Source organism: Piliocolobus tephrosceles, chromosome 17 (genome assembly GCF_002776525.5).
Source record: "Piliocolobus tephrosceles isolate RC106 chromosome 17, ASM277652v3, whole genome shotgun sequence".
Classification (NCBI taxonomy): Eukaryota; Metazoa; Chordata; class Mammalia; order Primates; family Cercopithecidae; genus Piliocolobus; species Piliocolobus tephrosceles.
In genome coordinates, this window is record NC_045450.1 from 14,883,479 (window position 1) to 14,902,681 (window position 19,203).

The following is a 19,203-nucleotide window of genomic DNA, read 5'->3' on the forward strand; positions in this document are numbered from 1 at the left end:
GCCTTTTTTTTTTTTTTTTTTTCAAAACAGAGTCTCACTCTGTCGCCCAGGCTGAAGTGCAGTGGCGCAGTCTCGGCTCATTGCAAGCTCCGCCTCCTGGGTTCACGCCATTCTCCTGCCTCAGCCTCCCGAGTAGCTGAGACTACAGGCACCCGCCACCATGCCCGGCTAATTTATTATTATTTCATTATTATTATCTTTAATAGAGACGGAGTCTCACTCTGTCACCCAGGCTGGAGTGCAGTGGCACGATCTCATCTCACTGCAACCTCTGCCTCCCAAGTTCATGCCATTCTCCTGCCTCAGTCTCCCGAGTAGCTGGGACTACAGGCGCACGCCACCACGCCCAGCTTATTTTTTGTATTTTTAGTGGAGACGGGGTTTCACTGTGTTAGCCAGGATGGTCTCGATCTCCTGACCTTGTAATCCACCCACCTCGGCCTTGCAAAGTGCTGGGATTAGAAGCATGAGCCACCATGCCCGGCCTAGTTTTGCCTTTTATAGAATGTCTTATCAGTGGAATCATCCATTATTGTAACTTTTGTAGAATTTCTTATCAGTGGAATCATTCATTATTGTAACTTCTGAGTCTGGCTTTTTGTATATGCTTTTGAAATTCATTCACAGTAATATGTATGTCAGTAGCTCTATTTACTGCTTAGTTGTCCATGAGCTGAATACAGCACAATTTGTTTATCTGTTTATCCATTCACCAGGTGAAGGACATTGGGGTTATTTCAGTTCTGAACATTTGCATACAAGTCTTCTATTTTTTAGAGAAAAGGTCTTGCTTTGTCACCCAGGCTGGAGTGCAGTGACACTATCATAGTTCACTGCAGCTTTGACCTCCTCGGCTCAAGCAATCCACCCATCCACTTCAGCCTCCCAAGGAGCTGGGACTACAGACGCCCACCACCACGCTGGGCTAATTTTTTTCTATTTTTCGTAGATATGAGGTCATGCTATGTTGCCCAGGCTGGCCTCAAGGGTTCCTCCCACCTTGGCCTGCCAAAGTCCTGGGATTACAGGCAGCATACAAGTCTCTGTGCGGAGATATGTTTTTATTACTCTTTATTATTATATGGCAATTCTATGTTTATTTACTTTTTTTTCCTAGCCAGTATAGTGACTTAAAAATTCCATGTTCAGCTTTTTGAGGAAGTGCCAAGCTTTTCCAGAGCTGCTGTAACAACTCACATAGCCTGCATTTGACGTTGTATCCGCATTTGACTTGCTCCAGGTCCTCCGCATCCTTACCAGCATTTGACCTATTTTTTTTTTTTTTTTTTTTGAGACAGTGTCACTCTGTTACCCAGGCTGGAATACAGTAGGGCTATCTGGGCTCACTGCAACCTCCGCCTTCCAGGTTCAAGCGATTCTCCTCCTTCAGCCTCCCAAGTAGCTGGGACTACACGCAAGTGCCACCACACCCAGCTATTTTTGCATTTTTAGTAGAGACAAAGTTTCACCATGTTAGCCAGGCTGGTCTCCAACTCCCAAACCCAGGTGATCTGCCTGCCTCAGCCTCCCAAGGTGCTGGGATTACAGGCATGAGTCACTGTGCCTGGCCTGACATTGTATTTTAAAGAATTTTTTTTTTTTTTTTTTTTTTTAAGAAAGGGTCTCACGCTGTCACCCAGGCTGGGGTATGGTAGCGCAATCTTGGCTCACTGCAACCTCTCTCTCCTGGGCTCAAGCCAATCTCCCACCGCAGCCTCTCCAGTAGCTGGGACTACAGGTGCACACCACCACACCTGGCTACTGTTTAGTACTTTTGGTAGAAATTTCCTAGGGGTTTCGCCATGTTGCCCAGGCTGGTCTCGAACACCTGAGGGCAAGCGATCTTCCTGTCTCAACCTCCCAAAGTGTTGGGATTACAAGCGTGAGCCACCTGTAATTTCTCCATTCTAACAGACATGTAGTAATGGCTCATGGTGATCTTAATTTGCATTTCACTAATGACTAATGATGTTAAACATCTTTTCAAGTGCTATACATTTTCATTTTCTTTGATAAAGTATGTGCTCAAATCTTCTGTTCATTGAAAAAATTGTATTGTAGGCTGGGCACAGTGGCTCACACCTGTAATCCTGGCACTTTGGGAGGCCAAGGCAGGTGGATCACCTGAGGTCAGGAGTTCAAGACCAGCCTGGTCAACACAGTGAAACCCCATCTCCACTAAAAATACAAAAAAAATTAGCTAGGTGTGGTGGTGCATACCTGTAATCCCAGCTACTTGGGAGGCTAAAGCAGAAGAATCGCTGGAACCCGGGAGGTGGAGGTTGCAGTGAGCCAAGATTGCACCACTGCACTCCAGTCTGGGAAACAGAATGAGACTCCATCTCAAAAAAAAAAAAAAAAAAAAAATTATTGCTAGTCTCCTTATTGAGTTGTAACAGTTCTTTATATATTTTGGATACAAGTTCTTTGTCAAACAAATGTTTTGTAGCTTCTTGGGAAAAGAATGAAAAAGAAATTTTAAAAGAAGACAGGCCTGGGACAGTGGTTAGCAGGGTGTGGTAGCTCACGCCTGTAATCCCATCACTTTGGGAGGCCAAGGCAGGTGGATCACTTGAGGTCAGGAGTTAGAGATCAGCCTGGCCAACATGGCGAAATCCCATCTCTACTAAAAATACAAAAATATTTTGTGTTTTACAGGCGTGGCAGTGTGCGCCTGTAATCCCAGCTACTCGTGAGGCTGAGGCAGGCGAATCGCTTGGAGCCGGGAGGTGGAGGTTGCAGTGAGCCGAGGTTGCACCACTGTACCCCAGCCTGGGCAGCAGAGCAAAACTCCATCTCAAAAAAATAAAAAATAAAAAAGACAAAAAAAAAAAAAAAGAGAAATAAGAAAAACATGTGTCGCAAATATTTCTCCCAGTCTGTAACTTACCTTTCATCTTACTAGGGGCTTTCAAACAGTGAATGCTTTCAATTTTTGATAAAGTACAATTTATGGTTCACATATTCTATGTCCTAAGAAATGTAACCTAAGGTCACAAAGATCTCCGTGTATTTTCTTCAAGACATTTTATTGTCTTAGGTCTATGCTTAGGTTGATGAACCATTTCTAGTTAATATTTATATATACAGAGAATAAGATAAGGGTTAAGATTCAGTTGTTTTCCATAAGGATATCCAAGCTCTAAGACCACTGATGGAAAAAGATTGTCCTTTCTCACTTGAATTACCTGGGCATCTGTAAAAACCTGAAGTGACCATATATGTCACATGAGTCTATTTCTGAATTCTCTATTTTCTTTGGCCAATCTCACACAGTCTTACTTGTAGCTTCATAGGAAGTCTTGAAGTATGACAAGATAAGTCTTCCAATTTTGTTCTTTTTCAAAATTCTTTGGGCTATTCCTAGATCCTTTGTATTTCTATATAAACTTTAGAATTAGCTCATCAATTTCTATAAGAAATTGTAGCCTGTTGAGATTTTAAGAGGGACTGAGTAGAATCTATAGATTAGTTTGGGAAGAACTGACCTCATACTTAGTCTTCCAACCCATGTGTATGGCATATCGTTTTTGGGTCTTCTTGAATTTCTCTCAGTAACATTCTTAGTTTTCAACGTATAGATCTTGCATATATTTTGTTAAATTTATTCATAAATTTTTCATGTTTTTTGATCCTACTATAAATGACATTTAAAATTCAATTTCCAATTGTTCTTTGCTAGTATATAAAAATCCAGAAAACGGTTTAGATTTGATAATTAGTTCCAGTAGTTTTTCTTTAGTTTTCTATCTATACAATCATGCCTGCAAACAAAGTTTTACTTCTTCCTTTCTAATCTATATGTCAGTTATTTTTTTTACCTTATTGCACTGTCTTAGATTTCAAGTATGATGCTGAAAATGATAAATGGAGCAGAAAGTGGTAGTTGCTCTGCTGCCTATAAGGTAGATATTTAAGTGTGACATTTCATGTATTTTCTTGTTTAATTTTTACAACAATCTTACAATGTCAGTACAATTATTTTTATTTATTTATTGAGATGGGGTCTTGCTGTGTTACCCAGGCTGGTATTGAACTTCTGGGCTTAAGCCAACATCTTGCTTGTCTCCTGAGTAGGGGGACTATAGGCACGTGCCACCACACCTGGCTTAAATGTGTCATTTAAAAATTCAGGCCAGGCACAGTGGCTCATGCCTGTAATCCCAGCAATTTGGGAGGCTGAGGTAGGCGGATCACCTGAGGTCAGGAGTTCGAGACCAGCCTGGCCAACATAGTGAAACCCTGTCTCTACTAAAAATACAAGAAATTAGCCAGATGTGGTACCACACACCTGTAATCCCAGCAACTCAGGAGGTTGAGGCAGGAGAAACACTTGAACCTGGGAGGCAGAGATTGCAGTGAGGTGACATTCTGCCACTGCACTCCAGCCTGGGCAACAGAGTGAGACTGTCTCAAAAAAATAAAATAAAATTCAGTTTAGAACAGAGAAAGGAAGTACATGAAGGAGAAGATAGAGAAGCATTTACAATCTAAATGAAAAAGTATACACACACATAAAATGACTTCCAAAACAAACCAATGATTAAAGAAAATCTAATGAGCCAACTTCACTCTTACAGTTTTTGCTACAATGTGGATACGGACTATCTTAAACATATGGCACACACACATTTCTTAAGACTTTATCTTTTATAGGCTGAGGACTTAGCCTCACTCCTATATCTTCAAAATGGTAGATTCAGCATCATGCTACCTACCTGCATTTGCGACAAGCAACAGGGGCAGTCTTCCTCGCTCTATGTCATCTTTAATCATTTTCTCCAGGAAGGCAACATCCTGGAACCAAAACAAACCATTAAAAAATGAGGCATCTAGTATAAAAGCTATAAAATGAAAAATTATGACTTACAAAAGAAGCAGATAACTCTCAAAAGTAATGTCAAATCAATTCTTACTCTTGACAATTTTTCTGTTTTCTCTCATCATAGATGTGAAAATCAAATAGTTTTCCTTGAAGACTAGAAAAATCAGTTAAACAAGATTAAAGGTAAAAACTGTACACATGCAGGAACATTTCTTTGGTTTTAAACATTTACATTTAAATGAAATGTTCTCTCAACTCCCCTATAATAGCCAAGAATGTATCTCTACTATTACTCATTGACGTACCTGAACTAGAAAATCAAACTACCTTGACAAAAGAAATACAAAACTCTAAAATCCATCCCTTCATTTTCCTTTCGGAATCATTAAGGAGAGATTTATCACCTGCATGTCTGAAAATAAGCAGAACTCAATCCCACAGTGACAATGAAGAACCTCATTTTCAAAATCTGCCCATTCATAAATCCAGGCAACAGTGCTAACTCATTAAATGTACGAGCTTTAGAAGAAATTTCTGGTGCTTAATTGAGCTGCTATGTTTCTACTTAAAGCAGGTGATACAGTAATTACAAGACTCCTTAAAAGCCAGGTGCCCCTGACCTATATACCAACCAACCTTCATAGACATTCACATATTAACAGAAGCATATATTACACAATGCAAGGATCCAAGCAATACATGAGTAAGCTACTAATTATCTGGAGGCCAGCAAACAGAACTTCATTTGAAAGGCAGTTTCAAAACACAATCCCACATGATTTTACAAACCAGAAGTAAAACTCACCATCTGATGCTGGGATCCAAACATAGTGTTACAGGGTACACGGCACAAGCAGGGAAAGGGCAAGCCGAGCTGCAGGAAGAAACACATGACTTGACAAGAAAGCTCTCTGCACCATTCACTTCAGATTGTGAAAGGCTGTGGCTCTAAGACAAGCCACGATTATTCTAAGAAATCTCTCTCCTTATGAAGTCTTAATATTATAAATCGATGTAAAAGTACATTTAGAAAGCCAAGCCAAAAAAAAAAAAGGTGAATCTCCAAGTGCCTTATAAGAGGATATAATGTAAAATTTTCTAAATGAGTCAAGTTACTATCTTTGGTATATTCTAGAATATACCAGAAACACTTTGGCAAACACGGAAACAACTGGGTTGTGAGCATTTTCATGGGGGCAATTTTGGCTTCTTTCTCCAAGTATTACTGGTAAATAACACAAGCTGAAGGCATTCAAAGAACAGTATCTTATTTTTGGGTCCACCCACACCTAAAAAGTAATAAATATGGATTAGCAGATGCACATTTCTCAAGAGAAGTGAAGTCAGTGTTATGCATAGACACAGTGATTGTCAACTTAATTTTATATTCTTAATGTTTAGCTTCCAAGTCCTTGAGGAGTTTACAGTTTTAGGAATTGTAAACAGTTGCAACATATTGTTCTGTATGACTAAGACTTGGTAGCTTTCAGAGACCAAAAATTTAATAAGCACATTTTTCTCCTTAAAGGATTAAAAATTATGAATGTGACACCCGAGTAAAATAAATCATCAAAAAAATACAGGTATTAAAAGTGAAAATGCCTCGCCCCCTACCCTATAAGCCACCAATCCACCCGTGAACAGTTTAATACATAACCTTTCAGATATTTTCTAGGTATAAAATTATGTCTTTTTCTAGGTACAAAAACATAGGTATAAAGGATACACACACTTTAAAAAACATGAACATAACCATCTTACATACGCTGCTCTGCCAGCTGCCGTTCTCAACAGAACACTCTCACACACCTTTTGAAGGTCAGACTGTTGACCCCAAACAGCCTTGTGTCCCCAAGAGCCTGGCTTGCAGTAGACACTAAGTAATTCCTTTCACGTTTCAGAGGATTATTATTAAACTCCCCATTTTGTACACCCTCAAGAAGAGGACATAATTTCTTGCCACCAGTGATCACAGCTCAGAATCAATTTCAAAATCACTGAGTGTCTCCCAAACATACCCCTGGGACTCCTACAGCTTACAAAAGAGGAACCCTCCAACCCTATGGGTTTTGCTTTCAAACGTTCTTGGTAAAGAAGGTTAACAGTGTCTTATCTCGATGTAGTCCCCCCACTTGGGCTAGAAGCACCATGAACTTTAAAAATAGTCATGCTCAGCCAGGCGCGGTGGCTCACGCCTGTAATCCCAGCATTTTGGGAGGCTAAGGCGGGCAGATCACAAGGTCAGGAGATCGAGACCATCCTGGCTAACACAGTAAAATCCCCTCTCTACTAAAAAAATACAAAAAAATTAGCTGGCCGTGGTGGCAGGCGCTTGTAGTTCCAGCTACTTGGGAGGCTGAGGCAGGAATAATGACGTGAACCCAGGAGGTGGAGCTTGCAATGAGCCGAGATTGCGTCACTGCACTCCAGCCTGGTGAACAGAGCGAGACTCCATCTCAAAAAAAAAAAAAAAAAAAAAAAAAGTCATGCTCTTTGACCCAGCAATTCTAGACTGACTCTGAAAATCCATCTGAGGACCATACCCCTAAATAAAATACAAAAGAGCTTTATGCACAGAGAAGTCCCTAACAGCAGTACACAAAGAGCATTACCTGAAAATGGCCACGGAAAGCAAGAGAACGCAAACACTATTTTCCAAAAAAGCAACAGTTAATTACTATATATTCACTTGAAGAAATACCATAAAGGCATTAAAAATAAACTATACTTTGAAAAATTATTATTAAAATGATATATTCCTGTTTTAACAGTGAGTGAAAAGAGCCAGATACAACCATATAAACACAAACACACCCCCTTCGACTAAAGCCTGGGAAGAAAGAGAAATTGTTGACTGTGGTTGCCCTTGGGTAATCTACCACATATTCTTTATTTCTAAATTCAGTAATTTTTACAAATATGACAAAAGCATATAAGACCATCTTTCTTTTCACTCAACAAGAACAGCAACTACAGAAATGGGTCAACTTTAAAACTTTCAGGGCAAAAGAAGACTTTATTTCTTTAAAATAGCCACCTGATACCACATTACCTGATTACAAAGGTATTGGCCCAGGCCAGGTCTAGCAGCAGCACTAAGATATATGACAGGCTTCTTGTTATATAACACATTGAAGCCATCCACTACGAAGTCTTCATATCGAGAATGAATGGCAAGCCTACATATCTTTGCAAGTCCTTCTCTTTCCTCTTCATGGAAATAAGCACAGCCATTTTCATATCTGTTAAGAGATACATATGAATATGCTCTTATTTCTAGTTAAGGATTGTATAAGTCAACCTTAATAATCATGGAGACAATTCTTTTCTCAAGCTAGGAATTGTCACTTACACCAGGCAGAGAGGACAGGAATGTGAAAAATCCTCATAGATGGCTGACACCTCATTACAGCTAGGGTTACCAAGCAGCGAGACAATAACCCTCCATCCACACCCAATTCCATAAAAAGCAGAAACGGAAAACAAGTAGAGATCAAGAGTTCCCAGATATAAAAAGCCTGAAGACCATGGTTCTGGCTTATTATGAACTAAAGCCAGCACTGGATAACACAGGCATAGTTTATAGCAGAGTTTCAGCCCTAAAACATCCAAAGTAAATAAAACTGTCAAAAATGCTAGTCAGAGGCTGGGTGTGGTGGCTCACACCTGTAATCTCAGCACTTTGGGAAGCCAAGGCAGGCGGATCACCTGACGTCAGGAGTTCGAGACTAGCCTGGCCAACATGGTGAAACCCCGTCTCTACAAATTGCCAGCTGTGGTGGAGTGCCTGTAGTTCCAGCTACTCAGGAGACTGCGGCAGGAGAATTCCTTAAACCTGGGAGGTGGAGGGTGCAGTGGGCCAAGATTGTGCCATTGCACTCCAGCCTGGGTGACAGAGCGAGATTCCGTCTCAAAAAAAAAAGCTAGTCAGGCTAATTTTTGGTTTTACTATAATCTGCTGAGGCTCCATCTCCTAGAGGAGGAGGGACAATTTCAACTACAGGCATTAGATTTTTACTAGAACAACAGAACACTGCTCCTTTAATAAAGTTGGGCAAACTTATACTCCTGCTTGGCCAAGTTCTTTCTCAACACTGAAAGTGAGGATCTCTCAAGTTAAATGTCTGAAGTTAGGCAAACATTCCTTCTCCATAAAAGTAACAGCATAAACCCAATACCACTAGTCCTATGTCTCCTGCTGAATCCTTCATCTGTTGTAATTCCTTAATATTGCTAGGATTATCACAGAATAAAACGAATTTCAATTTCATAGCACATATTCATCTTCCTTATGAGAGAGTTTTCTTTTTTTTTTTTTTTGACACGGAGTCTCGTTCTGTCACCCAGGCTGGAGTGCAGTGCCTCAGGCTCCCGAGTAGCTGGGACTACAGGCGTCCACTACCACGCCCGGCTAATGTTTTTGTATTTTCATTAGAGACGGGGTTTCGCCATGTTAGCCAGAATGGTCTCGATTTCCTCACCTTGTGATCCGCCCACCTCAGCCTCCCAAAGTGCTGGGATTACAGGCATGAGCCACCGCACCTGGCCTCCAGAGTTTTCTTTCTAATAAAACACAAGCTAATATTTTCAAAGCACAGCTGGCCCTCCGAACCTGTGGGTTCTGCATCTGTGGATTCAACCAACCATGAGTAAAAAAATCTTCAGAAATTTAAAAAGATGGGTGCATCTATACTGAATATCTACAGACTTTCTTGTCATTATTCCCTAAACAATACAGTGTAACAACTGTTTACACAGCACTTACATCATATTAGGTATTATGTGTAATCAACAGATTAAAGTATACACGAAGATGTGCCTAAATTATATGCAAATACTGTGCTATTTTACATAAGGGATTTGAGCATCCATGAATTGTTTTATCCATGGGGTGAGGATAGGAGGTCCAGAACCAATACCCCAAGGACACCCAAGGATAAGGGACAACTGTATTTGAATCTAGATCATTGCTCTATCTTCTACTGACATGTGCCATTTAGATACCCCACAAATAAATAACTGCTCACCCTATCAAACACATACGTGCTTCTATTCTCCACCCTTCACACGTGTTAGTCTATTAGCTCATTTAATCCTCACAACACTTCTATGAAATAGGTATTAATACTATCCCCATCTAACAGACGATGAAACAGGCATTGAGAGGTTAAACACTCCTTCCAAGAAGGAGGAAATCTGAACCCAAGTAGTACAGCTCCAGAAAAAAGATCTTTCCGACTATACCCGACCCATAAAAGTCTTCACCGGAAACTCATCATGTCTTTACCTGAAAATTCTGCATAGCCACAAGGTAGTATCTGAAAGTATCCTAGTTGTAAGTTTTCTCAGTTTCTCTTTGTCCAGAGTTGAAATATAAGCTCCCAGACTATGTCCCAGCAAAGCCATATGACCTTGTTCTCCAATATTTTGGATTCTATTAAGCAAAGTTAAAGTATTAGAGTCAAACCATAAAAAAGGACATAGAACTTAGAGACACAGAATTCCACAGAAATATCTGTCAGACTTGAAATCTACTTAATGGCCCAGAAAGCAAATGAAAATTCAATGCATATACAGTATTGATAGTCTGGTGAGAATTTTCTCTTTTTTGAGACGGAGAAAAAAAAAATACGTATATATATATATGTTTTTTTTTTTTCCTGAGACAGAGTCCCCCTCTTGATGCCCAGGCTGGGGTGCAGTGGTGCTATCTCGGCTCACTACAACCTCCACCTCCTGGGTTCACATGATTCTCTGGTCTCAGCCTCCCAAGTAGCTGGAATTACAGGCGCCCACACCAAGCCCGGCTAATTTTTTGTATTTTTAGTAGAGATGGGGTTTCACATGTTGGCTAGGATGCTCTTGAACTCCTGACTTCAGGTGATCCACCTGCTTTGGCCTCCCAAAGTGCTGGGATTACAGGCATGAGCCACCACACCTGGCCAGAAAAATATTTTTATAATTTGAGTTCCAGGAGGTAAACGTCCCTTTTTAAATTGAGTACCTACAAACTTTTAAAATAATTTCCTATTAAAATATTTTAAAAATTAAATAGCAGCCTTAAGAATTATGGAGGGTAGAGCTAAGGTAAAATGAGCTGAAAGCATTTTTTAAAGAAAGAAATCCTGGCCAGGCGTGGTGGCTCATGCCTGTAATCCCAGCACTCTGGGAGGCCGAAGCAGGCGGATCACGAGGTCAGGAGACTGAAACCATCCTGGCTAACACAGTGAAACCCCATCTCTACTAAAAATACAAAAAAATTAGCCGGGCATGGTGGTGGGCACCTGTAATCCCAGCTACTAGGGAGGCTGAGGCAGGAAAATGGAGTGAATCCAGGAGGCACAGGTTGAAGTGAGCCAAAATGGCACCACTGCATTCCAGCCTGGGTGAAAGAGTAAGAATCCATCTCAAAAAAAAAAAAAAAAGAATTAATTCCCAAGTCTCTGCATCAAATAGGATTTATTGCAATAATACAGCAAATTCATGTGGGACTAGGTATTATTTTATATATAATTAAAATTGATTATATAAAATGTTTTATATATAATTGAAACTAATTTCCCTTATAAAGAATAACTGTAAAAAGAAGGAATAAGTTTACAATTGTTAACTGTAAATAATGAGACAACCTAATAGGATCATGGGTAACAGACAGTTCCTAGAAACATAAATGGGTCTTAAAGCATACAAAAAGACATTTCACTTGGTTCATAATAAAAAAACCCACAAATTCAAATTATGCTGAAATACCACTTCTCACTTATCAGATTTCTCATCAGAATATCACTTATCAATGATCCTTCAGTCTGATAACGCCTTTGCAGGTGAAAGTGTGGAAATAAAGTACTCTCATACATTGCTGGTGGGACTGCTAAATGCCACAACTCCACGGAGGGAAATGTGGCAGGATCTATCAAAATTCCAACAGCACGCACTGTCTGAGACAGCAACCCCATTTTCAGGACTTGGTCCTCCAGACACTTGCTTCTGTGAGAAGGGACACATGTCGAAAGTTGTTTGCTGCAGCCATGTTTGTAACAGTGCAGCATGACAGGGGACCAATAAAATAAAATACGGTTCATCTGTTCACAGTAAAATACATAGCTTTGACAAAGGAGAAAGCTCCTGTGCATTAATATGCAGTGAGCTCCAAGACATAAGTGAAAAAATGCAAGGTGCAGAACATGTGCGCAGTAATTATGTATTAGGGTGGGCATGGACATTTTGCTTGTGTGTAATACATATAAAATCTCTCTGGAAGAATATACAAGAAACTGGTAATGTTTGTCTCTAGAGAAGAAAACACGGTAGGGAGATAGAGGTAGGAAGGAAAATTCCCTTTGTATATCGTTTTTTATTATCTGAATTTTGAACCAAGAGAATAATTTCACTTATTTCAAAACATTAAATTTAAAATAATTAAAGAGAAAACTAACTAAGTAACTAACACAGGTGCAGCAATTCTTAGGAAGCAGAAGCACAGCAGCAGAAAGACATACAACACTCACTCTTCAGTCCTTCTAGTCAGCACCTCTCTAAGGCATGATACCATAAAAACTACGGGATCTAATTTCAATAAATGCATTCATTTCACAAAATATATATGACATATAAATATCTTTCTGAAAAGAAAAAGGATTATTTTAATATCATATGTAACTCGATGAAATATAGCTTCTTACTGGAGCAACTGGTCAGAGTGCAATCACTACTGAAATCAAGAACATACACTCGAGAAGAGAAGCTGCCAGGTTCATTACCTGGGGCTCTGGGGCTCCTCATCTTCATCTCCATGCATCAGATTCTGAACTAACTGGAGGATGCTCACCATATCTTGTCCACTGCAGAAGAAGAAGAGTTGATGGGCTGATGGGAACAGCACACATCCCCCACCACTCTCCCGCTACTTCCCTCATCCAATTAGCGTTACTTAAAGTTTTTTTTTTTCTTAAGTAACTATAAGAGAAAGAATGTGGTATATAGTTTATGCTTTTTAAAAAACAAAGCTTAAATTATTAAGTGAATTCTGATATAAACTTACTTGTGGTTAAATAAATCTACCTAAATGAGAGTTTCATTTTAATAAATGTCACCACTCTTTTCATTTTTATTTACTTTTTTGAGACTGGGTCTCACTTTGTCACCCAAGCTAGAGGGAAATGGCATGATGTGGGCTCACTGCAACTTCCACCTCCGGGGTTTAAGCGATTCTCCTGCCTCAGCCTCCTGAGTAGCTGAGATTACAGGTGTACAACACCACACCTGGCTAATTTTTGTATTTTTAGTAGAGACGGGGTGTCACCATGTTGGCCAGACCGGTCTTCAACTCCTGGCTTCAAGTGATCCACCCTCCTAGGCCTCCCAAAGCACTGTGATTACAGGCGTGAGCCACCATGCCCAGCCGTTTTTGTATTTTTGGTAGAGACAGGGTTTTGCCATGTTGCCCAGGCTGGTCTCAAACCACTGAGCTCAAGCAATCCTCCTGCCTCAGCCTCCAAAAGTGCTGGAATTACAGGTCTGAGCCACCTTGCCCAGCCACCAGTCTTGCTCTAGCAACATTTCTACACATTTCATTTGAATCTTGGAGTACAAGAGAATATTTAATAAGCATGTAGTAAGAGCCAGAAGTCCTTGTAATATGTACTTATATGTTATATAAAATATAATAAATGTATAATCATCCTTAGTATATTATAATGCTAGATAATCATAGAATACTCCATTGCCACTGGTATATCTAATTTTCCTCTTTAATCTTGTCTGTTTGGACTAACAGCCTTTATGCAAGCTTCATTTATTACCAGCTCTTCCCCAAGCTGGGAAACCTGAGATCTGCTTAGAGTGTAACACCATTTTACTTCTAGCCAAGATATGTTGCTATGAAATGCTCATTACATGAGGAGATGGAAGGTTATGAAAAGAATTCAAATGGCTGAAGTAGCAAGCATTGGCAAGGCAACTTGCAACAAGAATAACGTAAAGCTATTCCTCTGTCAATGAGAATAGACTAAAAAGATGTTTCCTCTTTCAAAAAAGGAAGTGCCATCAAAACAATGTCCCCAAACCAATTGTCCCCAAGGTGCTGCCCTTCAAGTGAGAGGGGCTCTGGGCCTTAGACACTGTAGAGATTAGGGCAGGCAGGGGCCCCTGAGGCACACTTGGCTGCCTGCCACATGACCTTGAGCAAGCTATTCCAACTCCCCGAGCCGGATGTGATGGATTTGGGAGGCTTCAGACAGTAAGGGAACAGCGCTTAGCTATGCCTGGCATGCTACTACTCTTCAATGCTGGGTAGCAGCATTCTTAAGTGTGAATCCTCCTAGTCAGTGGCTTAAGTCGCTGTCATTCTGAGAATTACAGATGCTGCTGGGAGTGTATCTCCTGGGAAAACTTGCGTAGAATCAGGAGACTAAACCTTATAGCCTTTGGCTTCCATCAGTAGGCCCGGAAGAAGGAGATTTTATAGGACCTGCCTCCTGTTCTGAGCTGAGAAAGCACTTCACACCTAGCTCCACATCAGCATTATTCATGCTATGAATAGGAGTGACTGTTTTAAAAGTATTAGTATCTTGGCGTGTTATTGGCACACTGTGATCCTTTATCTATACGTTTCTTTTCCAACCTGGTTCCATTTATATTCAGGTCAAAGGATATTTAAAGGAGTTGTACTGTTTACTTATGTGCAGTTTCCTGGTTATAATAGGAAAAAAAAAATAAGTTTGTCTCAGGGAAGCAGGGCTGGGACACTAATTTCAGATTAACTGCTAACGTCTTGGGAAAATTTTAGTCAGCTATTTACTTTTTTGCTACTTTTCCTGCTACTCAAAGCATGAAGATGTGACAGATTTACCTCAGTTGCCAAAAAAAAGTAATTAAATTTGACATTTTCCTTTCATTTACATTATGAAAACAATATATCTTATCAAATTAAAATAACTCTTAGAATAAAACTCAGTCCACCAAATAGATTACAGGTTTCAACAGTGAATTAAGTATGATATCCCAGTTATAATGACGAATTTGTATATCACTTTGATTTGATAGGGTCCCGCCATGTCGTTCAGGGTGGCCTCGAACTCCTTGACTCAAGCGATCCTCCTGCCTCAGGCTCCCAAGCAGCTGGGACTACAGGTGTGCACCACGGTGCCTAGCTCCATGTATCACTTTTGAGTCATGAGGTTGTATTAAATTGTTGTTGTTTTTTTTTTTTTTTTTGAGACGGAGTCTCGCTCTGTCGCCCAGGCTGGAGTACAATGGCCGGATCTCAACTCACTGCATGCTCCGGCTCCTGGGTTCACGCCATTCTCCTACCTCAGCCTCCCGAGTAGCTGAGACTACAGGCGCCTGCCACCTTGCCCGACTAGTTTTTTGTATTTTTTAGTAGAGACGGGGTTTCACTGTGTTAGCCAAGATGGTCTCGATCTCCTGACCTCGTGATCCGCCCGTCTCAGCCTCCCAAAGTGCTGGGATTACAGGCTTGAGCCACCATGCCCGGCCCAATTGTTGGTTTTTAAAAAAATTTTTGGCCGGGTGCAGTGGTTCACACTCGTAGTCCCAGCACATTGGGAGGCTAAGGCAGGCGGATCACCTCAGGTGAGGAGATAGAGATCGTCCTGGCCAAAACAGTGAAACCCTGTCTCTACTAAAAATACAAAACTTAGCTGGGAGTGGTGGCGCACGCCTGTAATCCCAGCCACTCCAGAGGCTGAGGCAAGAGAATCGTTTGAATCCGGGAGGCAGAGGTTGCAGTGAGCTGAGATCATGCCACTGCACTCCAGCCTTGCAACAGAGCGAGACTCCATCTCAAAATTAGAGAGTGTCTGTATCACTCCCACTGGAGTGCAGTGGTACAATCACAGATCGCTGTAACCTTGAACTCCTAGGTTCAAGTGATCCTCCCTCCTTGGCCTCCCAAAGTGCTGGGATTACAGGTGTGACCCACTGTACTCAGCCTCTATTAAATTCCAAATGGGAGAGGGAGAGGGAGAGAAGCCAGTAGATACAGCAGTATCACCAACTAGCCAATGGCACTTCAGTTTTCTAATGTTAGACTGCACATAAGTCTATTTAAATTTGCTATGTGTTCATTAAAACTAAAACTGTAACTCAATGAAGATAAGATACCGGTTTAAGAAAAATGTAGGCCAGGCACAGTGGCTCACACCTGTAATCTCAGCACTTTGGGAGGCCAAGGTGGGCGGATCACCTGAGGTCAAGGTCAGGAGTTAGAAACCAGCCTGGCCAACATGGCGAAATCCCATCTCTACTGAAAATACAAAAATTAGCCAGGTTTGCTGATGCATGCCTGTAATCCCAGCTACTCGGGAGGCTGAGGCACAAGAAAGAACTGTTTGAACCTGGGAGGTGGAGGTTGCAGTGAGCCCAGATCGCACCACTGCACCCCAGCCTGGGCTACAGAGCAAGACTGCGTCTCAAAAACAAACCAACAAAAATTTACAGCTTAACTAAAGGTATGGATCCTCACTGCCACCTACCTGCCCTGGAGTGGGCCTGGAATATCTCCGGATATGAGCTTCTTTCCATTTTCCTCTTCTGTTCTTCTAATTTAAAGAAAAGAAAAAGCTGTTCATTTATTTCATCATACCAAATTTCTAACTCCTGAACATGCAAACATGGTCGTGTTGCCTATAACTTCCTAGTGACTGAGGCGGGATTTCAAACACATTTATCACATCTCCCTGCCTCCAGTTTCAGGTATCATTTGAGTTTCTGGAAAAGACAAGAATATGCAACAAAAAAGTTCCACCCACTTCTTGTTTACTTGGTGCCCCATATGACCTGAATATATAGTAAGTATTTATAGAGTCAAATCAATATATTAAGTAAATGAAACTCTTAATAGAATTAAATATTGTTAAGTCCTTCCTTTCAATTTCAAAATCCTTAATTACAAGGCACCCTTTACCCAAGACAAATACCAATTTTCAAGTCAGCCTAAGCTGTGTGTGACACTGTGAAGCCAAGAGGCATCTTTAACAGAAGGAAACCGGAGTTGCTGGCTTCACAGCAGGCTGAACTTGTTGAACAGGGTCACCTCTGTCCTGCTCACCTCTGACTGTCCTCCAGCATCTTCATTGCCTCCTTCAAGTTTTTTCCCATTTCAGCTAACGTGGGGTCTGCTATCTGAGAGACAAAAAAAAAAAAAAAAAGAAATTTTAATAATCCTCTATTACCTCTGCAACACAATTCACCCAGAAAAATCAAGTGCATCATTTCTTCTGGATTTACTGTAAAATACATGCATGATTTTAAAACTTCCAACAGTACAAAAGTATAACAGAAAAAGTAAAAGTCCTCCAGCCCCACTTCCCAGACGAAGTCGCTGTTTTTATTTTTATTTTTTGCGATGGAGTCTCACTCTGCCACCCAGGCTAGAGTGCAATGGCACAATCTTGCTCACTGCAACCTCTGCCTCCCGGGTTCAAGTGATTCTCTTGCCTCAGCCTCCCAAGTAGCTGGGATTACAGGCACACACCACCATGCCCAGCTACTTTTCATATTTTCAGTAGAGACGGGGGTTTCACCATGTGGCCATGCTAGTCTCGAACTCCTGACCTCAAGTGATCTGCCCACCTCGGCTTCCCAAAGTGCTGGGATTGCAGGTGTGAGCCACCGTACCTGGCCTCCCTTTGTTCCTTTTGAATTTTAGTACCATGTGTATACCTACCTCCCATCCAAAAAGTAAACAAAATAGAATTTAAATTTTCCTGCAGAATTATTATTTTTTCACCATTCATTCTGGGAAGAACCACATGAGGCCAAAACCAAGGACCTTGCCCTTCTTCACACTTGGTGCCACCCTCTCCCTTGACAAGTTACAAGTCCCATGGAGGTAACCACAAGGTCCCCTCAGCCTGGCCTTTGTACACAGTCCCGGGGTACCGGCAACGCATGACCCACACTCCAGGGCAGCAGGACAACTTGGTCTTTGATGAGACCACTTCTGATAACAAAGTGAGTCAGCTTCACTTCAGACAAGCAATGTGGCAGTGATACAAAGACATGCTATTTTGACAAATATTATTATTTTTGAGACAGTCACTCTGTTACACAGGCTGGGGTACAGTGGTTTGATCGTGGCTCACTGCAGCCTTGACCTCCAGGGATCAAGTGATCCTCCCACCTCAGCCTCCTGAGTACCTGGAAGTACAAGCGCTCGCCACCATGCCTGGCTAATTTTTAAAATTTTTTTGTGGATACAAGATCTAATTATGCTGCCCAGGCTGGTCTCAAACTCCTGAGCTCAAGTTATCCTTCTACCTGGGCCTTCCAAAGTGCTGGGATTACAGGCGTGAGCCACTGCGCCTGACCTTTTTGCAGAATTAAAACACACACATTCATTTTCCTTTCTCTATTTTTAATCTCTGTAGTTATTTTTCGGGAGAAAATTCTTGTTGACCTCAATCTCTATGTAGTATGAGTTGTTATAATAATTTATATTACATTATATATATTATACACAATAATACATACAATATTATATATAAGCTAGAGCTCTTTTGTTCCCCTCTTACTCTTCTAAGTGTGCTGCTTAAAGGAAGAACTGTGTTTATCTTTTCGTATTGCTCACTGTATCTAGCAATATCTTACAGCGTGGCATACAATATGTACATACTTAAAACTGCATTGCCTCCTCAAAATTGTTTTTAAGAAACTCCACTCCATTTATCAATGTAAGATTCAGAAATTGTTACATTCTAGATGGGACCTAAGGGATCTAGGCCAGAGATTTTCCAGCTGTGCTCTCCTGAGCTTTAAGGCCCCTGGGAGAACTCTGAGAAGGAAAGGTTAAGTCAGCAGCTGGGGCCTCCAGCTCTCTAGCAGATCAGCTCTGTTTTATATAACAGGGTTTTAAGTAAAGTTTTATTTGTAAAAAGTTTCACTGAAAAGGAAAAAAAAATTGTTTGGGAGGCCATGGCAGAACAATCACGTGAGGCCAGGAGTTCCAGATCAGCCTGGGCAACATAGTGAGACCCCACTTTTACAAAAAAACAAATAAATTAGCTGGGTGCGGTGGTACACTCCTGCAGTCCTAGCTACTTAGGAAGGAGAGGTAGGAGGATCACTTGAGCCTCAGAGTTTGAGGCTACAGTAAGCTATGATTGTGCCACTGCACTCCTGGAACAGAGTAAAACCCTGTTGCAAAAAAAAAAAACCAAAAACATATAGCATAAAAACATCTGATTCTGGTCTAATATTTTGGAGGTGAGGAAACTAAGATGCAGAGAGGTTAAGTGACTTGCCTACGGTCATGGAGCTAATAAATGACAGTGAGGTGCCAAAACCTGGAGTCCCTGACTCCTGTTTCTGGCCTCTATTATATCACACTGGCTCCCACAAGGGCTTACAAGGTAATC

At 41.0% G+C, this 19,203-nt stretch overlaps 1 protein-coding gene across 1 annotated transcript in view; it reads right to left on the reverse strand.

Annotated features, from left to right (window-relative positions):
- Positions 1 to 19,203, reverse strand: part of PDXDC1 (pyridoxal dependent decarboxylase domain containing 1) — a 60,029-nt gene that overhangs the window by 25,423 nt on the left and 15,403 nt on the right. Inside the window, exons 2-8 of the mRNA XM_023189717.1 lie at positions 16,896 to 16,969; positions 16,321 to 16,386; positions 12,586 to 12,666; positions 10,113 to 10,259; positions 7,878 to 8,067; positions 5,631 to 5,699; positions 4,719 to 4,797 (exon numbers count right to left, since the gene is read on the reverse strand). Coding sequence (XP_023045485.1) covers positions 4,719 to 4,797; positions 5,631 to 5,699; positions 7,878 to 8,067; positions 10,113 to 10,259; positions 12,586 to 12,666; positions 16,321 to 16,386; positions 16,896 to 16,969 — 706 coding nt within the window. The remainder of the gene's footprint in view (positions 1 to 4,718; positions 4,798 to 5,630; positions 5,700 to 7,877; positions 8,068 to 10,112; positions 10,260 to 12,585; positions 12,667 to 16,320; positions 16,387 to 16,895; positions 16,970 to 19,203) is intronic.